The sequence below is a fragment of the Euprymna scolopes genome, chromosome 17 (assembly GCF_053919585.1).
Source record: "Euprymna scolopes isolate OS-2025 chromosome 17, ASM5391958v1, whole genome shotgun sequence".
In the NCBI taxonomy this organism is placed as follows: domain Eukaryota; kingdom Metazoa; phylum Mollusca; class Cephalopoda; order Sepiida; family Sepiolidae; genus Euprymna; species Euprymna scolopes.
Genome location: NC_136498.1, coordinates 80,450,029 through 80,467,204, shown reverse-complemented (window position 1 = coordinate 80,467,204; position 17,176 = coordinate 80,450,029). Strand labels below are relative to the sequence as shown.

The 17,176-nt window shown below is 40.4% G+C and overlaps 2 protein-coding genes across 2 annotated transcripts; both read right to left on the bottom strand.

Annotated features, from left to right (window-relative positions):
- Positions 1–12,710: 12,710 nt before the first annotated feature.
- On the bottom strand, positions 12,711–13,121 carry LOC145297020 (uncharacterized). The gene has a single exon (XM_080143243.1). The coding sequence runs from the start codon at positions 13,119–13,121 to the stop codon at positions 12,711–12,713; it is 411 nt and encodes a 136-aa protein (XP_079999369.1).
- Positions 13,122–14,076: 955 nt separating this feature from the next.
- On the bottom strand, positions 14,077–14,925 carry LOC145297019 (protein CFDP2-like). The gene is made up of 2 exons (XM_080143242.1): positions 14,866–14,925; positions 14,077–14,448 (listed from the first exon to the last, which is right to left on the bottom strand). The coding sequence occupies exons 1-2, from the start codon at positions 14,923–14,925 to the stop codon at positions 14,077–14,079; spliced, it is 432 nt and encodes a 143-aa protein (XP_079999368.1).
- Between the last annotated feature and the right edge of the window lie 2,251 nt (positions 14,926–17,176).

Here is a 17,176-nt window from a genome sequence, read left to right as displayed (position 1 = left end):
CGAAACTTCGGAAATCGTAAGACTGAATTTCACATGAAAACAATCGTATTTTAAGGTGATTATATCAAAAAATTACGAAATTCGGTAAGGTAGAAAATTATTTATTAAAAAAAAATAATAAATAAAATTTGATGAAAACGATCGTAAGACACAGGAGAGTTCAAAAGGGAGGTAATTTTCCGTTTAGATTCAAACAAGATGGCGGCAATGTTTCACCTGCTAACAGGATTAAAGTTTTTTTTTTAATTGTTTTTAAAAATAATTCAGTAATATTAAGATAATTCCGACTGCATAATTTGGAAGCTACCATTGTGACTTATTAGAATTGACAAAAACGAAATCATTTGGAACCGTTGTTTTTTTATGTGAAAACCTAATTTATCGACTACAAAATCTCGTCCCAATAGTGTATAAGCGCCAAAAAATTTAACCACCCATTTTTTAAGGGAGGAGTGTTAAGTAAGATATTGAGGTAATCATGACTATTGAAAATATAATTTTAAAGGAGTTCCTTTAAATTGAGAAATTAGTTAAAAACAAGATTTTGTTTCACCTACTTATTTGTGACATTTTTGCGTTAAAAAGAAGTTTATGGCATTTTGTAATATAGACAACAAAACAAAAAAGTAGCCCAAACCAAATATATAACAAAAATGTCCAAGATTGTCGGAATTTTATCTTGCTTCCACATAAATTCGACGCTAAAGTAACTAACCTGAAAAAAAAAAAAAAAAAAAATGATAGCATGGAATAAAAAAGAGGGGGGGGGGGGGTAAAGAATAAAATATAAAGGTCTTGCCTTGAAACGAAGAAGAGATTTTATTCACAATAATAATTTGCAAATTTTTCCCTTTGCGGGCATCAAACTTATGAAACGCCAAAGTAACATGTAATGAAAAAAATAACACTGGTTCTTATAATGAAGATGTTGTATCCATGAACGAATACAATAATAAGATTCAAAATAGTATCTCCTAATCACACTTGCATATGAAATAAATTTTAGGAGCGTACTCACAAATTGAAAGCCAGTCAGGCACGTGCCTTTTTCTTTTTTTTGTTTAAAGTCCTTTTAGAATTTTCTCTCCCTCCATGTTTGCATGCAAACCGTAGACACACAGATGGATTTCAGAAGCAAGACCGCGTCGCTTGTCCGGGTTTTTCTTTACCGGAATTTCTTCTTCGTAGGAGGTTCCAAAATTCCTTGTCACGTAAAATAAGGTATTTTCTTTTTAAATAATTCCACTCCTTCTAAAATATGTGCAAAACTGTAGTCACGTAGATAGTTTTCAGAAGTATGTCTTGTCACATATCCAGGTATTCTTGCCGGGTTTTCTTCTTTGAAGGAGGCTTGTCAAAATTTCATTCTCAGCACCGGGCAATGAAACAAACGTCCAATCTCCACGTCAGCGGAATTTCAAAAGAGGGCTAAATGCGCGCTGGGCTTGTGACGTCATCACAGAGCTAGCATTTTCCTTTTCTCAAATTAAAGGGAGTTTCGTACAAATCCAAAATATACGAAACTAAACATCATAAAGGATACGAAATACAGAAAATTGTGTATAAGAACCAGATAAAAAATAATAAATATAAACAGGGAGTGGGATATACTATTATTGGTACAAAATAATTCCAACAAGATTTACCTTAAAGTAAACAGAGACTGAGAAAAAAAAAATTAACTCAATGTTTATCTTTGTTGCCCTACTATGGTGAGAAAATGTGACCACGCCTTATTGGAAGAACATGCTGTCCTTCAAAAAATGCCTGGGCAGACCCATCGACATTCCCCAGTAGAGGCGTCTCAGGCGACTGGCAATAACCTAACCTTCTTTTCAAAGGGTGACATGGCAAAGGACAGGGGAGAAGCTATCTCAACAATGGCCACTTCCTCTCACAGTTGAAGGTGGATTATATCGCACTGGTCTGGTCACTATTTACTAAAGTGTATCAACATTAACACTGCACATGAATAAAAATGCACAAGGCAAAATTAACATTATAGATGAATGAGCTGTTAGCACATGCCAAAACATGATGGCCGTACACGCTTGCTTTATTTACAAAATGCACTGTAAAAGACTGTTACGCCCTCTAGTGATGAAGGGCATCAATAGTTTCATTGGAGTGTAAGGGAGATAATCCTGTCCAATATATTACATTCCTTCAATCTTACTCCGGATCACAAATCTCTGAATACGTCCTGACTTGAGAGAGGGTGGTGATGCCGATTTTCCTACCACTGCTGGAGTCCCTGCAATTTCTTCCATATGCCTGCTCTCAGGGACTAGACTTTCCTCAGTAACTTCAGATGTGCTGGAAACTTCAGGTGTGCCAGAATTCTCAAGATTCTCTGCAGCGTTATCTGCTTGTATCTCAGGCATAAGTTCCACTGCCGCCAGTGATGGGAGTTTCACAAGCTGGTCCGCATGTTTCCTTACTAGCCCTCTACCGGTTTCCACTTCAAAATTCACTGCCCCTAACTGTCTGGTAATGGTACTTTCAATCCATTGTTGAGTAGATCCATAGTTACGCACAAGTACAGGATCGGCTACTTTAAATTCATGGAGCGGTACCATTACTTTGCTCCCCCTTTCTATTTTATTTTTCACATCCAGAGCGCTGTACATGTCTGGCTTTGCCAAATGAAATGCCGTTCTTAACTGTCGATTGAACATCAGCTTGGCAGGAAAAACCCCGGTTGATGAGTTGGGAGTTACCCTATAAGTGAACAAAAATCTGTTCACCTTAGTTTCAAGTGTTGCCTTGCGGTCCGTTTCCATCCTTTTAAGCGCTTCCTTGAACGTGCGTACACTGCATTCGGCTTGCCCATTTGAGGAAGGATGGTAAGGAGCTGTGAAAATGTGCTGAATTCCATTATTATTCATGAATACTTTGAATTCTTCACTTGTAAAACAGGGACCGTTGTCACCCACGATTAATACCGGCATTCCATGTGTTGCGAAGATCCCTCTCAATTTCTCAATTGTGGTCATAGCAGAAGATGATTTTGTTATGCATATTTCAGTCCACTTTGAATGAGCATCCACTATTATCAAAAACATGTGCCCCAAAATGGATCCGCATAATCTAAGTGGAATCTCTCACATGGTGAACTTGGATATTCCCACCAATGAATGGGAGCCTTGCCGGGGGTTGCTTTGATTAAGCATGCAGGTTCCACAAGCTTTATCGGTTCTCTCAATATCTGCATCCAGATTTGGCCACCACACATAGCTGCGAGCAAGGGCCTTCATCCGCACGATTCCTATGCGTGTCTGATGCAATTGCTGCAACACTTTCGTTTTAAGTCTAACCGGAATTACAACTCTACTTCCCCATAATACTGCACCATCTTCACATGTCAACTCTGTCCGCTTGTTGAAGTAGGGCTTCATTGCTATGCCTGGAATACACCTGCTCCAGCCACTCAGGATGTATCCGTACACCCTCATCACTTCTCATCTCCATTCTCACTGCCACCACAGTCACTGGAGCGTCAATCAAGTTCATCATGTGTAGCCTGTTAGTATTTGGTGTGGCATCTTGTTCCTGCACACTGATTGGAAGCGACTGAGGCAATCTGCATTTCCATTAAGGGACCTGGCACGATACTCCAACCTATAATTGTAGGCAGCCAGAAATGTGGCCCAGCATTGAACTCTGGCAGCAGCAAGAGAAGGGATCGGCTTGTGTTCAGCAAACAACTCCAATAACGGTTTGTGGTCAGTGAACAACATAAAATTATTCCCGTACAGATATTGATGTAATTTTTTCACTGCAAAGACTAGGGCCAGCCCCTCCTTCTCAATGTGCGCATAATTCCGTTCTGCCTCAGACAACGTTCATGATATATAGCGTACTGGTTTCTCCCTTCCGTCTTCCATTTTGTGAGCCATTACATCTCCCAGTCCATAGGGAGAAGCATCTACTTGCACTAGAATAGGTCTAGATGGGTAAAAATGAATTAAAAGAGGTGCAGAACACAGCATTTTCTTTGTTTCTTCAAACGCCCTTGTTTGTCCAGCACCCCATACCCAGGGAATACCTTTCCTCATTAAGCTATGAAGCAGTTCCAGTATTGTTGATAAATTCGGCAAATGATAATAGTTAAGTGCCCCGAGGTAGGCTCTTAATTCCTTGATGTTTTGTGGCAGAGGTATCTCTGTCATGGCGACTACCTTATCTGGAAGAGGTGCTCTGCCTTCCTTACTAATTACTTCAGGAAGGAGAAACTTGCACTTACTTTTCTTTAATTTTAATCTGGCCTTATCCAGAGCAGCAAATACACTCTGTAAATTCTGCAGATGACTACTGTCATCACTACCTGAAACCAAGATGTTATCCACATGCACCTTGCAAAAAGGAATGTTCTTCAACCTTTTGTCCATCTTCCTTTGAAAAATCCCTGTAGTCTGGTGGGCTGGTATAATCCTTGGTGGGTGTTTACTGTTAGCAGTTTCCCCGGTTTCTTCATCCAATTCCAGTTGCTGATAGGCATGGCTCAAGTCGAGCTTGTTAAATTTTTAACCCCCTTTCAAAGTAGCAAATATATCTTCTATCCGAAGAATGGGATAGTTGTCAGATGGTGATGCCCGGTTTACTGTTTGCTTGTAATCTCCGCAGATCCGGATGCCCCATTATCATTTTTGGTACTGATACAATGGGGGCAGCCCACCTAGAGTACTCCACTCTTTTGTAAATTCCCTGGGTTTCCAGGCGATCTAGTTCTGTCTCCACATCCCCTTTTATGGCATAAGGCACTGGTCTTGCCCGACAAAATTTGGGACTCACCGTCTTATCAATGGGTATTTTCAGCTTAAAATCTTTTAAACACCCCATTTCTTCACTGAACAGCGACTCAAATTCTTTAAGAAGCTTTTCCAACCTCGAAGGGGAATCTTCCTGGTATAAAGGAAACATGGATCTCCAATCTAGCTTTACCTTATGAGGGGCGTGCAATAAGTAATGCCCTGACCCACTTCCTATAGCAGTGGAGCAACGAAACTTGGCACAGTTATTAGTCTTTCTCTACATAGGAACCACCCAGACTTATGCATTGCTCCCATCGTTTGATGCAGCTCTGAAGACCGTTTTTGTAGAACACCCCAGGTTGGTCTTCCAACCACGACGTGACTTCAGAAATCAAGGCTGCATCATCTGGGAAACGTTTTCCTTTCAAAAACAACTTCATGGCTGGGAAGAAGTGAAAGTCAGATGGTACAAGGTCAGAAGAGTAGGGAGGATGGGGAAAGAATTTCATAACCACATGCCCGTGCTTCTGATCTGGCGACATGCAAGTTGTGGACCGGAGCGTTGTCCTGCAGGAGGAGGGTATCTTTGCTGATCTTGCCCCGCCTCTTGATTTTAATAGCTTCCCTTAATTTCCTCAAAAGTGAAGCATAATAGGCTCCTGTAATTGTGGTACTCTTTGCCAGAAAATCTGTCATTACTACTCCGTCCTGGTCCCAGAAGACTGTGAGCATGACCTTGCCAGCGGAGGGCTGCACCCTTGCCTTCTTTAGAGGTGGTGAGTCCAAGTGCTTCCACTGCATTGACTGGGCTTTGGTCTCTGGATCATAGTGATGGACCCAGGTTTCAGCCTGTGTAATCAGTCTTTTGAAAAACTTTGACTCATCTTCTTAGCACATCTCCAAATTCATCCTCAAGCACTCAACATGTTTTCGCTTCTGGAATGGTGTGAGCAACCTGGGAATCCATCTGGCAGACACCTTATGCATATGCAAATGGTCATGAATGATAGTTTCCACATCTTGACATCTTGGGCTATTTGGCGAATAGTAATGCGCTGATCTTCCAAAATGGCAGCCTCAACTTGACGGACAGATGCCTCATCAATGGCAGAAGGGGAGACGACCAGGTCTGGGAGCTGCTTCCACAGACTTCCGGCCATGTTTGAATTCACGATGCCAGCGTTTTATAAGGCCATATGATGGGGCATTATCACCATAAGTTTCTTTGATTTCATCAAAAGTCTCCTGTGGTGTATGTCCTTTCAAATACAAAAACCGAATCACTGCTTGACATTCAACAGGCTCCATTTCACACCTGACTCAGTTCAAACACCTATAAAACAGAAATCACAATTAGTTCAGAGCTGTAATTTGCCACATAACCTGTAGCACATTTTCAGCTAGATCAGACAACTGGAAGTGGGTCAGGGGCATTACTTATTGCACACCCCTAGTATTTAACAAGTTGCGGCCAAGAAGTGTTGGTACATTTGCTTTCATCCCCAGCAAAGGTAGTCGATGCTTTAACCCTTCCTGGATTACTTCCACATCTGTGGTCCCACGTGGTTTAACTCGCCATGGCTTTCTAAAAGAAAGAAAGATCTAAAAAAGATCTAAAAGATCACGGATTTGTCCAATTTTCTTGAACTTTTCTAGGCTCATTACTGTGCATGGGGCTCCTGTGTTCACTTACATGACCACTTTCTCTTGATTAATTAGTAGTTCCACTAATACTGGTGGTGTCCGAAATGTAGCAACTGTGTGCAAGTCTAGCTTTTCCATATTTATTTCCATTTCTTCTGCACAACAATTTTTCTCCACATTGTTCACTGCCCTGCTTTCTTTCCCTCGTGCTGCTGAGCTAGCAGGCCTGCTCTCTTCTTGTCTACACTTCTGATGAGCATGCCCGATTCGCCTACATTTAAAACATTCCTTGTTTTTAAACTGGCACTTGTACGCCTGGTAGCCAGTGCTTCCACAATGATAACACTCTCGTTTTAATGGCAACCTGTGTACGGACATTTCACTTTCACTCGTCTGTGCTCCCAACATCAACTCGGAATATTTCCTTGCTGATTCCATGGATACTGCAATTTAAATGGCCTTGTCCAAAGTTAGCATCCTTTCGCCAAGCAAGCGCTTCTGCATCTTCTCATCTTTCACTCCCACAACCAAACGATCATGTATGTGTTCATTTACTTTTTCTTCGAAGTTGCAATGCTCCGACATTTTTATCAGTGTGGCCACATATTCACTGATGGACTCGCCTTCTCGTTTGTTCCTCGTGTTGAATAAGAAACGTTCATGTATCTCGTTTGGAGCTGGCCTGATATGTCTCTCCATCAGAATACACAGTTCTTCAAATGTTTTCTGCTCAGGCCTGTCTTCGGCTACACCCCTGAGAATAGCATTATGTTTTGCCCCAATAACCGACAAAAATATAGCACGCTTCTTACCTTCATTCAACACATTATTGGCAGTAAAAAAAAACTTTACTCTCTCAATATAGTGCGACCATCCTTCTTCAGTACTATTCCATTCTTGAATTGTGCCTAGCAACGCCATTTTTATCCATTCCTCAGCAACTTTTACTGGTTCGTTGGGTTGTGGGTGTTCACCATTTTTATTTTTAAATTCTCTTGTTATTCCTCCACATTATGTGTTCCTCGTCACCAATTAAAATGTATTAACATTAACACTGTACATGAATAAAAACGCACAAGACAAAATTAACATTATAGGTGAATGAGCTGTTAGCACGTGCCAAAACATAATGGCCTACACACTCGCTTTATTTACAAAATAGGTCACAAAATAAATTATTTTGGACTAATTTTCTAATTGTATTTGCTTAAAAATAATTTATGTCTGTAATAGTAAAAAAATACCTGCGCTGGTTAAAATTAATGACAAAAAATATATGATCACAACCTCTGTGCATTTCTACTTGCATGCAAGGTATTAAAAATGACGATTGAGCGTTTCAATTCAAGAATTCTTTAGATATTTTTCGTATTGCTACATTTTGGGTTAGTATTGGGATTAATGTAGAGCCTTGGCCATTTTTGTTTTTCCGAAAAAATATTCAAAAAGAAAAATGTGATGTAAAAACCACCCCTTCTCATGTTCACAATATCATAAAAATCTTAGACACCTCAAAGGCATGTGGGCCTGATTTGATCCCTGCATTATTAATTAAGAAATGTTCAGCCAAGCTAGCCTCCATACTTTCCAAGCTCTACAATAAAACGCCTTGCTGAATCTTGCTTCCCTAATAGCTGGAAGATGGCCTCTGTAGTACCAGTGTACAAGAATTCTGGTGAAAGAATAGACCCTCTCAATTATCGCCCCATTAGTCTCCTCCTACTCTTCACTAAAATCTTTGAAACCTTAATTAATCAAGCACTAGTTCACCACCTCGCAAAAGCAAATCTCTTTGAGAAAACAGTATGGATTCAGGCAATGCCGTTCTACTGCAGATATTTTAACAGTCATCTCTGAACGCATGTACCACCATGTACTGGATAAGGCGGGTGAAGCCAGAGCTGTAACCCTTGATATATCCAAGGAATTGACAAAGTCTGGCATAAAGGGCTGCTAATGAAAATTAAATCATACGGTATAACTGGATGCATACTAAATATAATTAGATCCTTATTAGACAATAGAAGCATACAGGTTATCATTGACAGACGTACATCAAAGCAGCATAACATTAATGCAGGAGTGCCTCAGGGGTCGATCTTTGGACCATTATTACTCCTGATTTCATAAACGACCTCCCTGATAATATTGTGTATATTTGCTGATGATACAACGCTCTATAATATGCATGAGGGAAGGACAGATGTATATAAATCTAAGACAATGGCAAAATTGTTAGAAAATGACCACCAGACTATAGTGGAATTGGGCTGCAAATGGATGGTAACATTTAATGCTAGTAAAACTAGACGCCTATCCAACCCCCTATATCTATGACAAATAGCACCCTACCTGAGAATTCTACCTTCAAACTCCTTGGCCTAACATTTGCAGGCAATATGAACTGGAACAAATACATAGAGGATATTGCAAAGGGTGCTGCAAAAAAGGTGGGTTCCCTCTATCGAGCTAGAAGATTACTCATGCCTAAGAGTATCCTGTACTTTACAAGGCCATCATTCACCCATGCATGGAGTATTGTTGCCACATCTGGGCTGGTGCATCTACCACTAGTCTCTAGCTCTTAGATAAATCTAATCGGTCCCACTTTATCAACTAAGCTTCAGCCTCTGTCTCATCATCGCAATATTGCATCACTGTGTCTGTTTTACAAATATTTTAATGGAATATGTTCTGATGAACTTGTTTCACTTGCACCTGCTTGACATACATATCCCCGACAAATCCGCTTATCAATAAAATCTCACCCCTTCACTGTTGTTTACCCTGAATGCCAGAAAGCTTTCGATTCTAATAGTTTCTTCCCTCAAACAGCTAGACTTTGGAATTCCCTTTCTGCTGCCTGCTTCCCTGGCTGTACTGATATGCAGAAGTTTAAATGTAACATAAACAAATATCTTGTTAATCTTTCCTAGACATAGATCCAAATAGTAGCCCCTTACGTTCAAGTGGCGATATGCTTTGTAAGGGGTGAACATGAATAAAAAAAATTAAAAAAATCATGCAAATTTATATTAGATCTAAATTGGACAATATGCGTTTTTTTCTTTCCTTTTTTTTTTGACTTTTGTGTTTTCAGAAAAAAATCTGTGCTCTTTATTAACTCTAATCCTAAGTTCAAGGGGGCAATACTTTTTTTTTTTTACATAAAAGTCACCACTTATCAAAGCCCAGAGGGTTAAAGAGTATGCAGTAGTCAATGAGACCATATCATAGAAATCGTTTGTAGTGTAAATTTGGTAAATTGGATTACTTAAGAGGAATGGCTTATCAAGAACTTGTTTACGTTGGACTTGAAGACGACCATATTGTAATCAGCTGGAAAGCAAGCAAAGGGAAGACAGTTCAACAGGTGTGCAATTCTCAGAAAGAATCTTTGTTCGTGGAATCTATGTTTAGGTTTAGATACAGATAAAGATGGATAAAGAGTGAGGGAAATTATTGATAGTGTTTTCAACTAGACGAGCGTTTCTCGTGAAAGTTTGGTGATGGGGGACCGTTGTTTGGAGCTCAGACGAGCACTTGCCATGAAAATAATGATAAAGCAGAGACAGGCTCGCAGCGTCTCTTTTATGAGAAAGAGGTTGCAGAGAAGAGAAAAGGGCATCCCCTACTAAGCTATGAAGTCTATTTTGAACTCTGTAAAGGCAGGGTAAAGTCTTTCTAGCAGCTTCTGCGCAGATGTGGAAGCAATACTCCATCATTGGACATACCTGGCTCTTATATAGGTAGAGAATTGCATCAGTAGTAAGATATCTACTGGATCGATAGATTTTTCCAGTGACCTTGGCAACGGATTTGATGTATGTATTCTATTTTAGATCAGGAGTAAAGATCAAACCAAGTAGCTTATCAAAACATGGAGCCGCCCCAAGACGAGAGCCATTCATTTCAATTGATGCCAAATGGGGATCACAGCATTGATGATATAAAGATAGAAGCTTGGTTTTAGATGCATTAAAAGTAACCAGCCACTTCTTTCCCCATTGTACCACATGCTCAACATCAGAGGGGAGAGAATCAGAGAGAACTTAGTCGTTTACGGCCTTTGATGTGCTGCCATAGATGGTAGTAGCATCAGCATAAATGCCTTCAAATGATCTAAGGATGTGATTTGGAAGGTCATTGATGTAGATCAGGAAGAGAGTTGGGCCCAGGATGGACCCCTGAGGGACTCCAGCATTAATACTATGAGCTTTTGATTTCTGCCAATCAAAAGCTCATAGTATTAATGCTGGAGTCCCTCAGGGGTCCATCCTGGGCCCAACTCTCTTCCTGATTTTTTTTTTCCACACCTACCCTTGTATGGGTGGACTGGTCCATGAGCACTAAAATTGTATTTGTTGTGTTGTTATTTAAGAGGGAACGTCGTGTGATTGTCTAGTGGTCCAGTCTATTTGTTCATATGCCATTGTGTGTATTTGTGTGTGTGTGTGTGTGTGTGGTACATGTATTTTTAAGACATACCTTCATGCGTTGTCGATGTTGGTCCACCTGAATTCATCTCGTGTCTTGGAGGGAGACTGGTACCTGTTTTGGGACGAAGATTTATTCACTCCAAATAATGAATTGGTTTTATAGTTTTTTATTCACCTTCCAGATGTTGACCGCAGAAGGATGGAAGTGAATCTCTGGCTTGCATGGTATAGGTCAGCCCCCCCCCCCCCAGTGAAGAGGATGGAACGATTGTTAAGCTGTCCGTCGCTTTCTATGTCTAAAATCAATCTCTACGATCCAGCTAACCTGATCACGTGACTTACATGTACATCCGATCAGCTAACCCTCACTACCGGTCAACATGTCTACAATATAATTTACACACCTCCCTCTCTTTCTCAATCCATTCTCTAACAAGAAGAGCAGTCTTGAAATCCATCACCGAGCAAGGTGTAGTAACTGTTCCGATGCTGCACTTCACCTTTTCTGTCCTTGGTCAGTGGAGGAGAAATCTTTGATGACTGAGACAATTTTTATTTTTGTTTCTATCTAGAGTGCCACTTTTGGGGAGCTGGATTTTCCCCACATTAAAAACTGACCTTGTGTCTAACTCTGCCCTCGTGGGGAAGCAAGTAAATAGGAATATCAATGATTCAAGTTTTGTGATTTTCGAAATGTGATGATAAAAAATAAATCTTGTCCACTTTTTTGTCAAATGTTTAATTTCTAACTGCTATGGTCCCCCTCCCCCGAAATAAGGATTATTAATTCTCTGCAATGAATTAATGGCTACTGCCTAATGCGACTGATTATCAACAGTCTTGCAAGACACCAAAACAAAAGCTTTTGGTTTCAACACAATAGTCAACTGCTGTCCAAAATAGGGATGTGACTATCATAATCTAGAATCTTGCAACACAGTGCTAGATTGATAAGATTCCACATTGAAATATTTCTGTCGGCACAGCCACATCAAGTTACACCCCTTAAGCCATAATAGTTTCACACCGCTAGTTTTAGAAAATTAAATTTAAAAATATTTTCCAGAGAAAAAAAATATGCACAAACAAATGGAGATAAAGGAAATGGAAGGGTATTGCTTACAAATGTTTTAAAAAGTGTCAGTAGACTTGTGTGTCTTTTATGATACCCTAAAAAGATTAGAACACCTGATGTCCATCTCCTAACGTTTGTTTATTAAACGAATTGTTTAGACCTCTTGATTCCTTGGGGAACATAGGGCCGCAACAACACTCCTCCAATGGACCCCGATCTGGCTGGTCCTCTTCAGTTCAGCCCATATCATTCCGGCAGCCCTGGTCTCAGCCTCAATGCTTCTTTTCCATGTTTGCTTCGGTTGACCAATTTTACGCTTGCCTTGTGGGTTCCATTTAATACAGTTGTTCATTGGAGATAGTCTCTGGCTATCTGATTTGTTTCTGAGACATCTGTTGGTGAATGTCTGAAGTTTGTTGGTCTTGGTCTTGGTCACTCTCCAAGTTTCTGAGCCATAGAGTAGAACCGACTTCACATTGGTGTTGAAAATTTGGATCTTATTCCGGAGTGAGAGGGTTGTTGTTCTCCAGATTAGTCAAGATGCTGAAGGCGTGTCTAGCTTTGCTTATCCAGCACTTGATGTCCTCATCTGTTCCTCCATCCCTGCTGACAACACTGCACAGGTGCACACACTTGTCAACCTCTCTAATGTTCTCTTGTTGTAGTTGCAATGGATCTTGCCTTCTGTTATTTACCCTCATGACCTCTGTTTTCCCGATGTTGATCTTTCGAGCTTCCTCTGACACACAACATAACTTCTCCTGTGCATCTTGAAACCTGTGTTAAAGAAGGCTGATATCATCTGCAGAGTCCAGGTCCTCCAGCTGTTTTGTAAAATTCTAGTGGATACCTGTCCTCTTCCCCGCCATGTATTATTTCATGACTCAGTTGACCACCACCAGAAATATTATCGGTGAGAGCAAGCAACCTTGATGTAGGCTGGTTTGCACGGTGAAAAGTTCTGTCAGTTTCCTGTCGTGGATCACTTGACAGGTGACATCCTCGTACATCTGGTGTATGATCGTGACACACAAAGACTGCGTACAAGGTGGTCTGCCACTCCCAGGACTGCTTGATAATGATGCACATGGTTGCGATGTGGTCTGTGCAGAAGCCAGCCTGTTTGTTTCGAAGTGTCTTGTCTAAGGCAATCTTCAGCCTCTCGAGAGTGGTTCTGCTCAGTATTTTGCCTGGTATGGATAGCAGCATGATTCCTCTCCAGTTATTACAAGATTAGAGATCACCTTTTTTGGCAGCTTTATGAGGTGTCCTTGCTTCCAGTCCATTAGTACTTGTTCCCAGATCTTGGTGAGAAGGGGGTGCAGCATCTCAGTTGAGGCCTGGATATCAGCCCTGAGTGCTTCAGGTGATATTCCATCAGGACCTGCTGCCTTGCTTGACAAGGGATTTTATGGCTTTGATGGTCTCTGCCTTGCTGGGAGAGTTGGTGTTAATGTCCAGGAGCTGAGTTGGTGGTGGGATGTCTGGTGGGGTGGGTAGTGCTGGTCTGTTGAGCGTCTCCTTGAAATGCTCTGCTCATCTTGCTCTTTGCTCATCTTCTGTTGCGATAACATTCTCATTCTTGTCTTTCATAGGGCGGCTTGCTATTCTTTCCAGAGAGTGTCCTGATGATTTCATATAGTCTCTTAATGTTATGTTGGTCTGCTGCGGTTTCTACCTCCACAGTGAGCTCCTCTATGAATCTTCTTTTGTCTCTACGTGCACTGTGATTCACTTCCTTGTTTGCCTTCCAGTATCGCACCTGTAGTTCTTGTTTCTCTCCCAGGTCTTGTGTCTGATTGATATTGTCTTTCAAGTTATTTCTCTCTGTGATGAGTGCCCAGGTGTCCATTGTCAGCCACTCTTTGTGCTTCTCCATCTTCTTGCCCTGGACTGCTTTGCATGTTGTCTTCCAGATCTCTTGAAGACTACTCCACTGCTCTTCAATTGTCTCTTCCTGTAGATGCTCAAGCACACTGAACTTGTTTCGTAGTTCTGTCCTGAATTCCTCTGCGTTTGCCTTTTCTTTTCAAGTTGTGAACATTGATCTTGTGTGCTGGTCTTTGTAAGCCCTCACCTTTGTTCTCACTTCTGCCAGGTGGTAGTCTGATGCTGCATCTGCATCTCGCTTCACCCTGACATCGTGCAGGCTCCGTCTCCACTTTCACTCGATTGTGACATGATCAATTTGGTTCTCTGTCTTTCCATCGGGGGAAATCCATGTGGTCTTGTGGATAGTCTTATGAGGAAAAAGGGTTCCCCCAATAATCAAGTCGTTGAAAGTGCAGAATTCAGTGAACATCCCTCCGTTCTCATTCCATTCTCCAGTGCCATGTCTCCCCATGATAAGGTCTGAGTCAATATTGTCCATTCCAACCTTGTTGTTCAAATCTCCCATCAAGATCCTCATGCCTCTCTTTGGTGTTCTGTTCATAGTTGCTTGAATCTGCTCATAAAACGCATCTTTGTCTTCAATGTCTGCTGTGTTGGTAGGGGCGTAACACTGTGACTTTCTTGCCTTTGGAGTTGAATCTTGCTATGAGAATTTTTGAAGATACAGGTTCCCAAAACAACAGTGCTTCAATGTGGGTCAATCTTTGGACTTTTATTATTCCTGATATCCATAAATGACCTCCCTTATAAAATTGTCTCTAAGATGGATATATTTGCTGGTGACATAATTTGCTCTATAACAAACATGAGGAGAAAATGAGTGAAACTACGGCAATGGTGAAATCTTTCCTTTAATAATTACAAGAAACCTTCACAAGCACTGATTGCCATGACTAATAATACACTTCCTGAAAATTCTTTATTCAAACTCCTAGGCTTAACATTCACAAGCAACATTAATTAGAACAAATACATTGAGGACATTATCAAGGTTGCTGCAAAGAAGGCAGGCTCTCTCTACTGTGCTAGAAAATTATTCACACCTGAGAGTGTCCTATACCTCTACACGACCATCATTCACCATGAATGGAGCATTGTTTTCACATTTGGGCTGGTGCATCTTCCAGTAGAGTTTTGCTTTTAGACAGGATCTAAAAAGAGTCTCCAACCTAATAGGCTTCACACTATTAACCAAACTCCAACATTTGTTCGATTGCTGAAATGTTGCATCCCTGTGCCTCTTTTACATGTATTTTAATAGAACGTGCTCTGATGAACTCAAAACACTTGTATCCCTTCAACATAAATGCCCCATACTAACCCAACAGGCAGCAAAATCCCACTTCTACACTGTAGAGATCCCTAGATGCTGGAAAGCCTTCTACTCTAATAGTTTCTTGTTTTGAAATGCTAGACTTTGGAATTCTCTCTCTCTGCAAGACTGTGAACATGGCGGTGTATGCAAAAAGCACAGCAATGTTTTAAGTCAAACGTCAATTTTAATAAAAAACGAGGTGTTTTTTTTTTTCAATTTTATTACAGACTTTATTTTAACTTTTTAACAAACTTTTACATACATAAAAAATAGACTTTATAGACTTTTTACAATATAAATTTTTTTAATTTATTTAACAAAACTTTTTTTTACATTTTGAGAAATGTATTTTTTTTTTTTACATTTTGAGAAATGTATTTTTTTTTTTACATTTTGAGAAATGTATTTTAATCAAACATAATTAAAAAATAGATTACCCTCTATTAATTTGATCTTCATCCTGGATTTAGGCCTTGATCAGTTTGACTTCGGTGGCTCAATTCGCCTTTCTGCGAAGTCATTGCGAAGTCACCACTACGCCCTTCATAGGCAAGCTACCGATTGCCCCTATTGTGATTTCTCCTGACTTGCAATCTGATTCTAAGTGAACCCTGAACAAGGAAATGTTCCTAGGTTTACCCTCTGTCCACTCAAAATGGGCAAAGTAGTCGTCCACTTCTTGTTCTACGAATTTTGGGATAAGTCTAACTTGTTTGGTTACGTCGAACCTTTTTTGCCTGTCCTTGTTCATTTCGCGTGCTATGCTAAGTTTGTTCATTCTAGTCTCTTGTTCAATTCTGTCTTTTTTATTTCCATCCTAGCTAATATTTTAGCTTTCTCAATTTCCACCTCATTTGATGTCATAGTTGCCGTTTCTGCTGGCAATTCTTCCAGCGTTTCCTCTCTGAACACTTTGTTATCTACCATATGTTCGGTGATAATTCTAATTAGTGTAACTTTTCTCGTAGATACTTTTACTTCTAAGTCTAGCCTTTTCCCTACTTCGATCAATTTATCCTTCTTTAATTTGCTAAGGCTACCTGGGGATGGGTCCCTTATAAATCTTTCTATAACTGTCATCTCGCCTTGCGAATCATTCAGGTATTTAATGTATGAGTTAACAAAATCAGTTGGCAAGCCCCCAAATATGTTATGGGCTGGGAGAAGCTAAGTCGTTGTGATCACCCCTGGTTAGAATCTTCCACTCTAGAATAGCGCTTTGCCCTACGTTGCTCGTAACACAGAATAAAAATAAAAAAAGAGCTAAAGTGCGTCGAGTGAAGATTTGCGCCCTAAAATGACACGTTGTCTAAGATTCGTGAATGATTCTCTTTTAACCTTGAATGATCTGAACGCAAAGCAAGAATGACACAACACGTGGATTTCTCCTGGCAATTGAATATTAAGTTTCACTGAATTCAAAGTATGTCCGGTTTCTTTTAGTCGCCTTTGTGTGGATATGAGTTGGACAGCAAAAAAAAAAATCCCTCATATTATCATCGGAATAATACAGAGATGATTCATTCATCATATTTAGTCGCTGATTCTCTCCATCATTGTTTTTTGGCATGAGGACAAGAGGAATTTTTCTATCTCGTGCCCTTGTGATCTCGACCCAAAGACACCAGGTTTTTTCATTTTTCCCCACTTAGAGATTTTTTCCCCTCTCCTTCACTCTTTTCTTATCGCTGCTGCCACTCTCTCTCGCATCAGTTTTTACACAGGAAGTGAGGGGTGAGCGAAGAGGGAAAAAAAAGGCAAGCTGTTAAAGGTAGTAGTGTTCTCGCAGTTTGCGCTGTTGTGTGTGAGGAAGGGGGAGTTGGTAGGACTCTTGCGACTAGCGATGTCGTGTGTGTGGAAGGGGGAGTGGTGAGAGCTCTACATTTGATTTGGAGGGGGAGGAAGAGGGGGTTCGCTATTTGCACTGATATTTATTCATTTATTTATTATTATTTTCTTTTGTCTTTCTTTCGTTTCTTTTCCCCTCTCTACCTAGATCATTAAAGTATATGAATTGTTTGCATAATTTGGGATTGTTTACCGTATTGTATTGGAC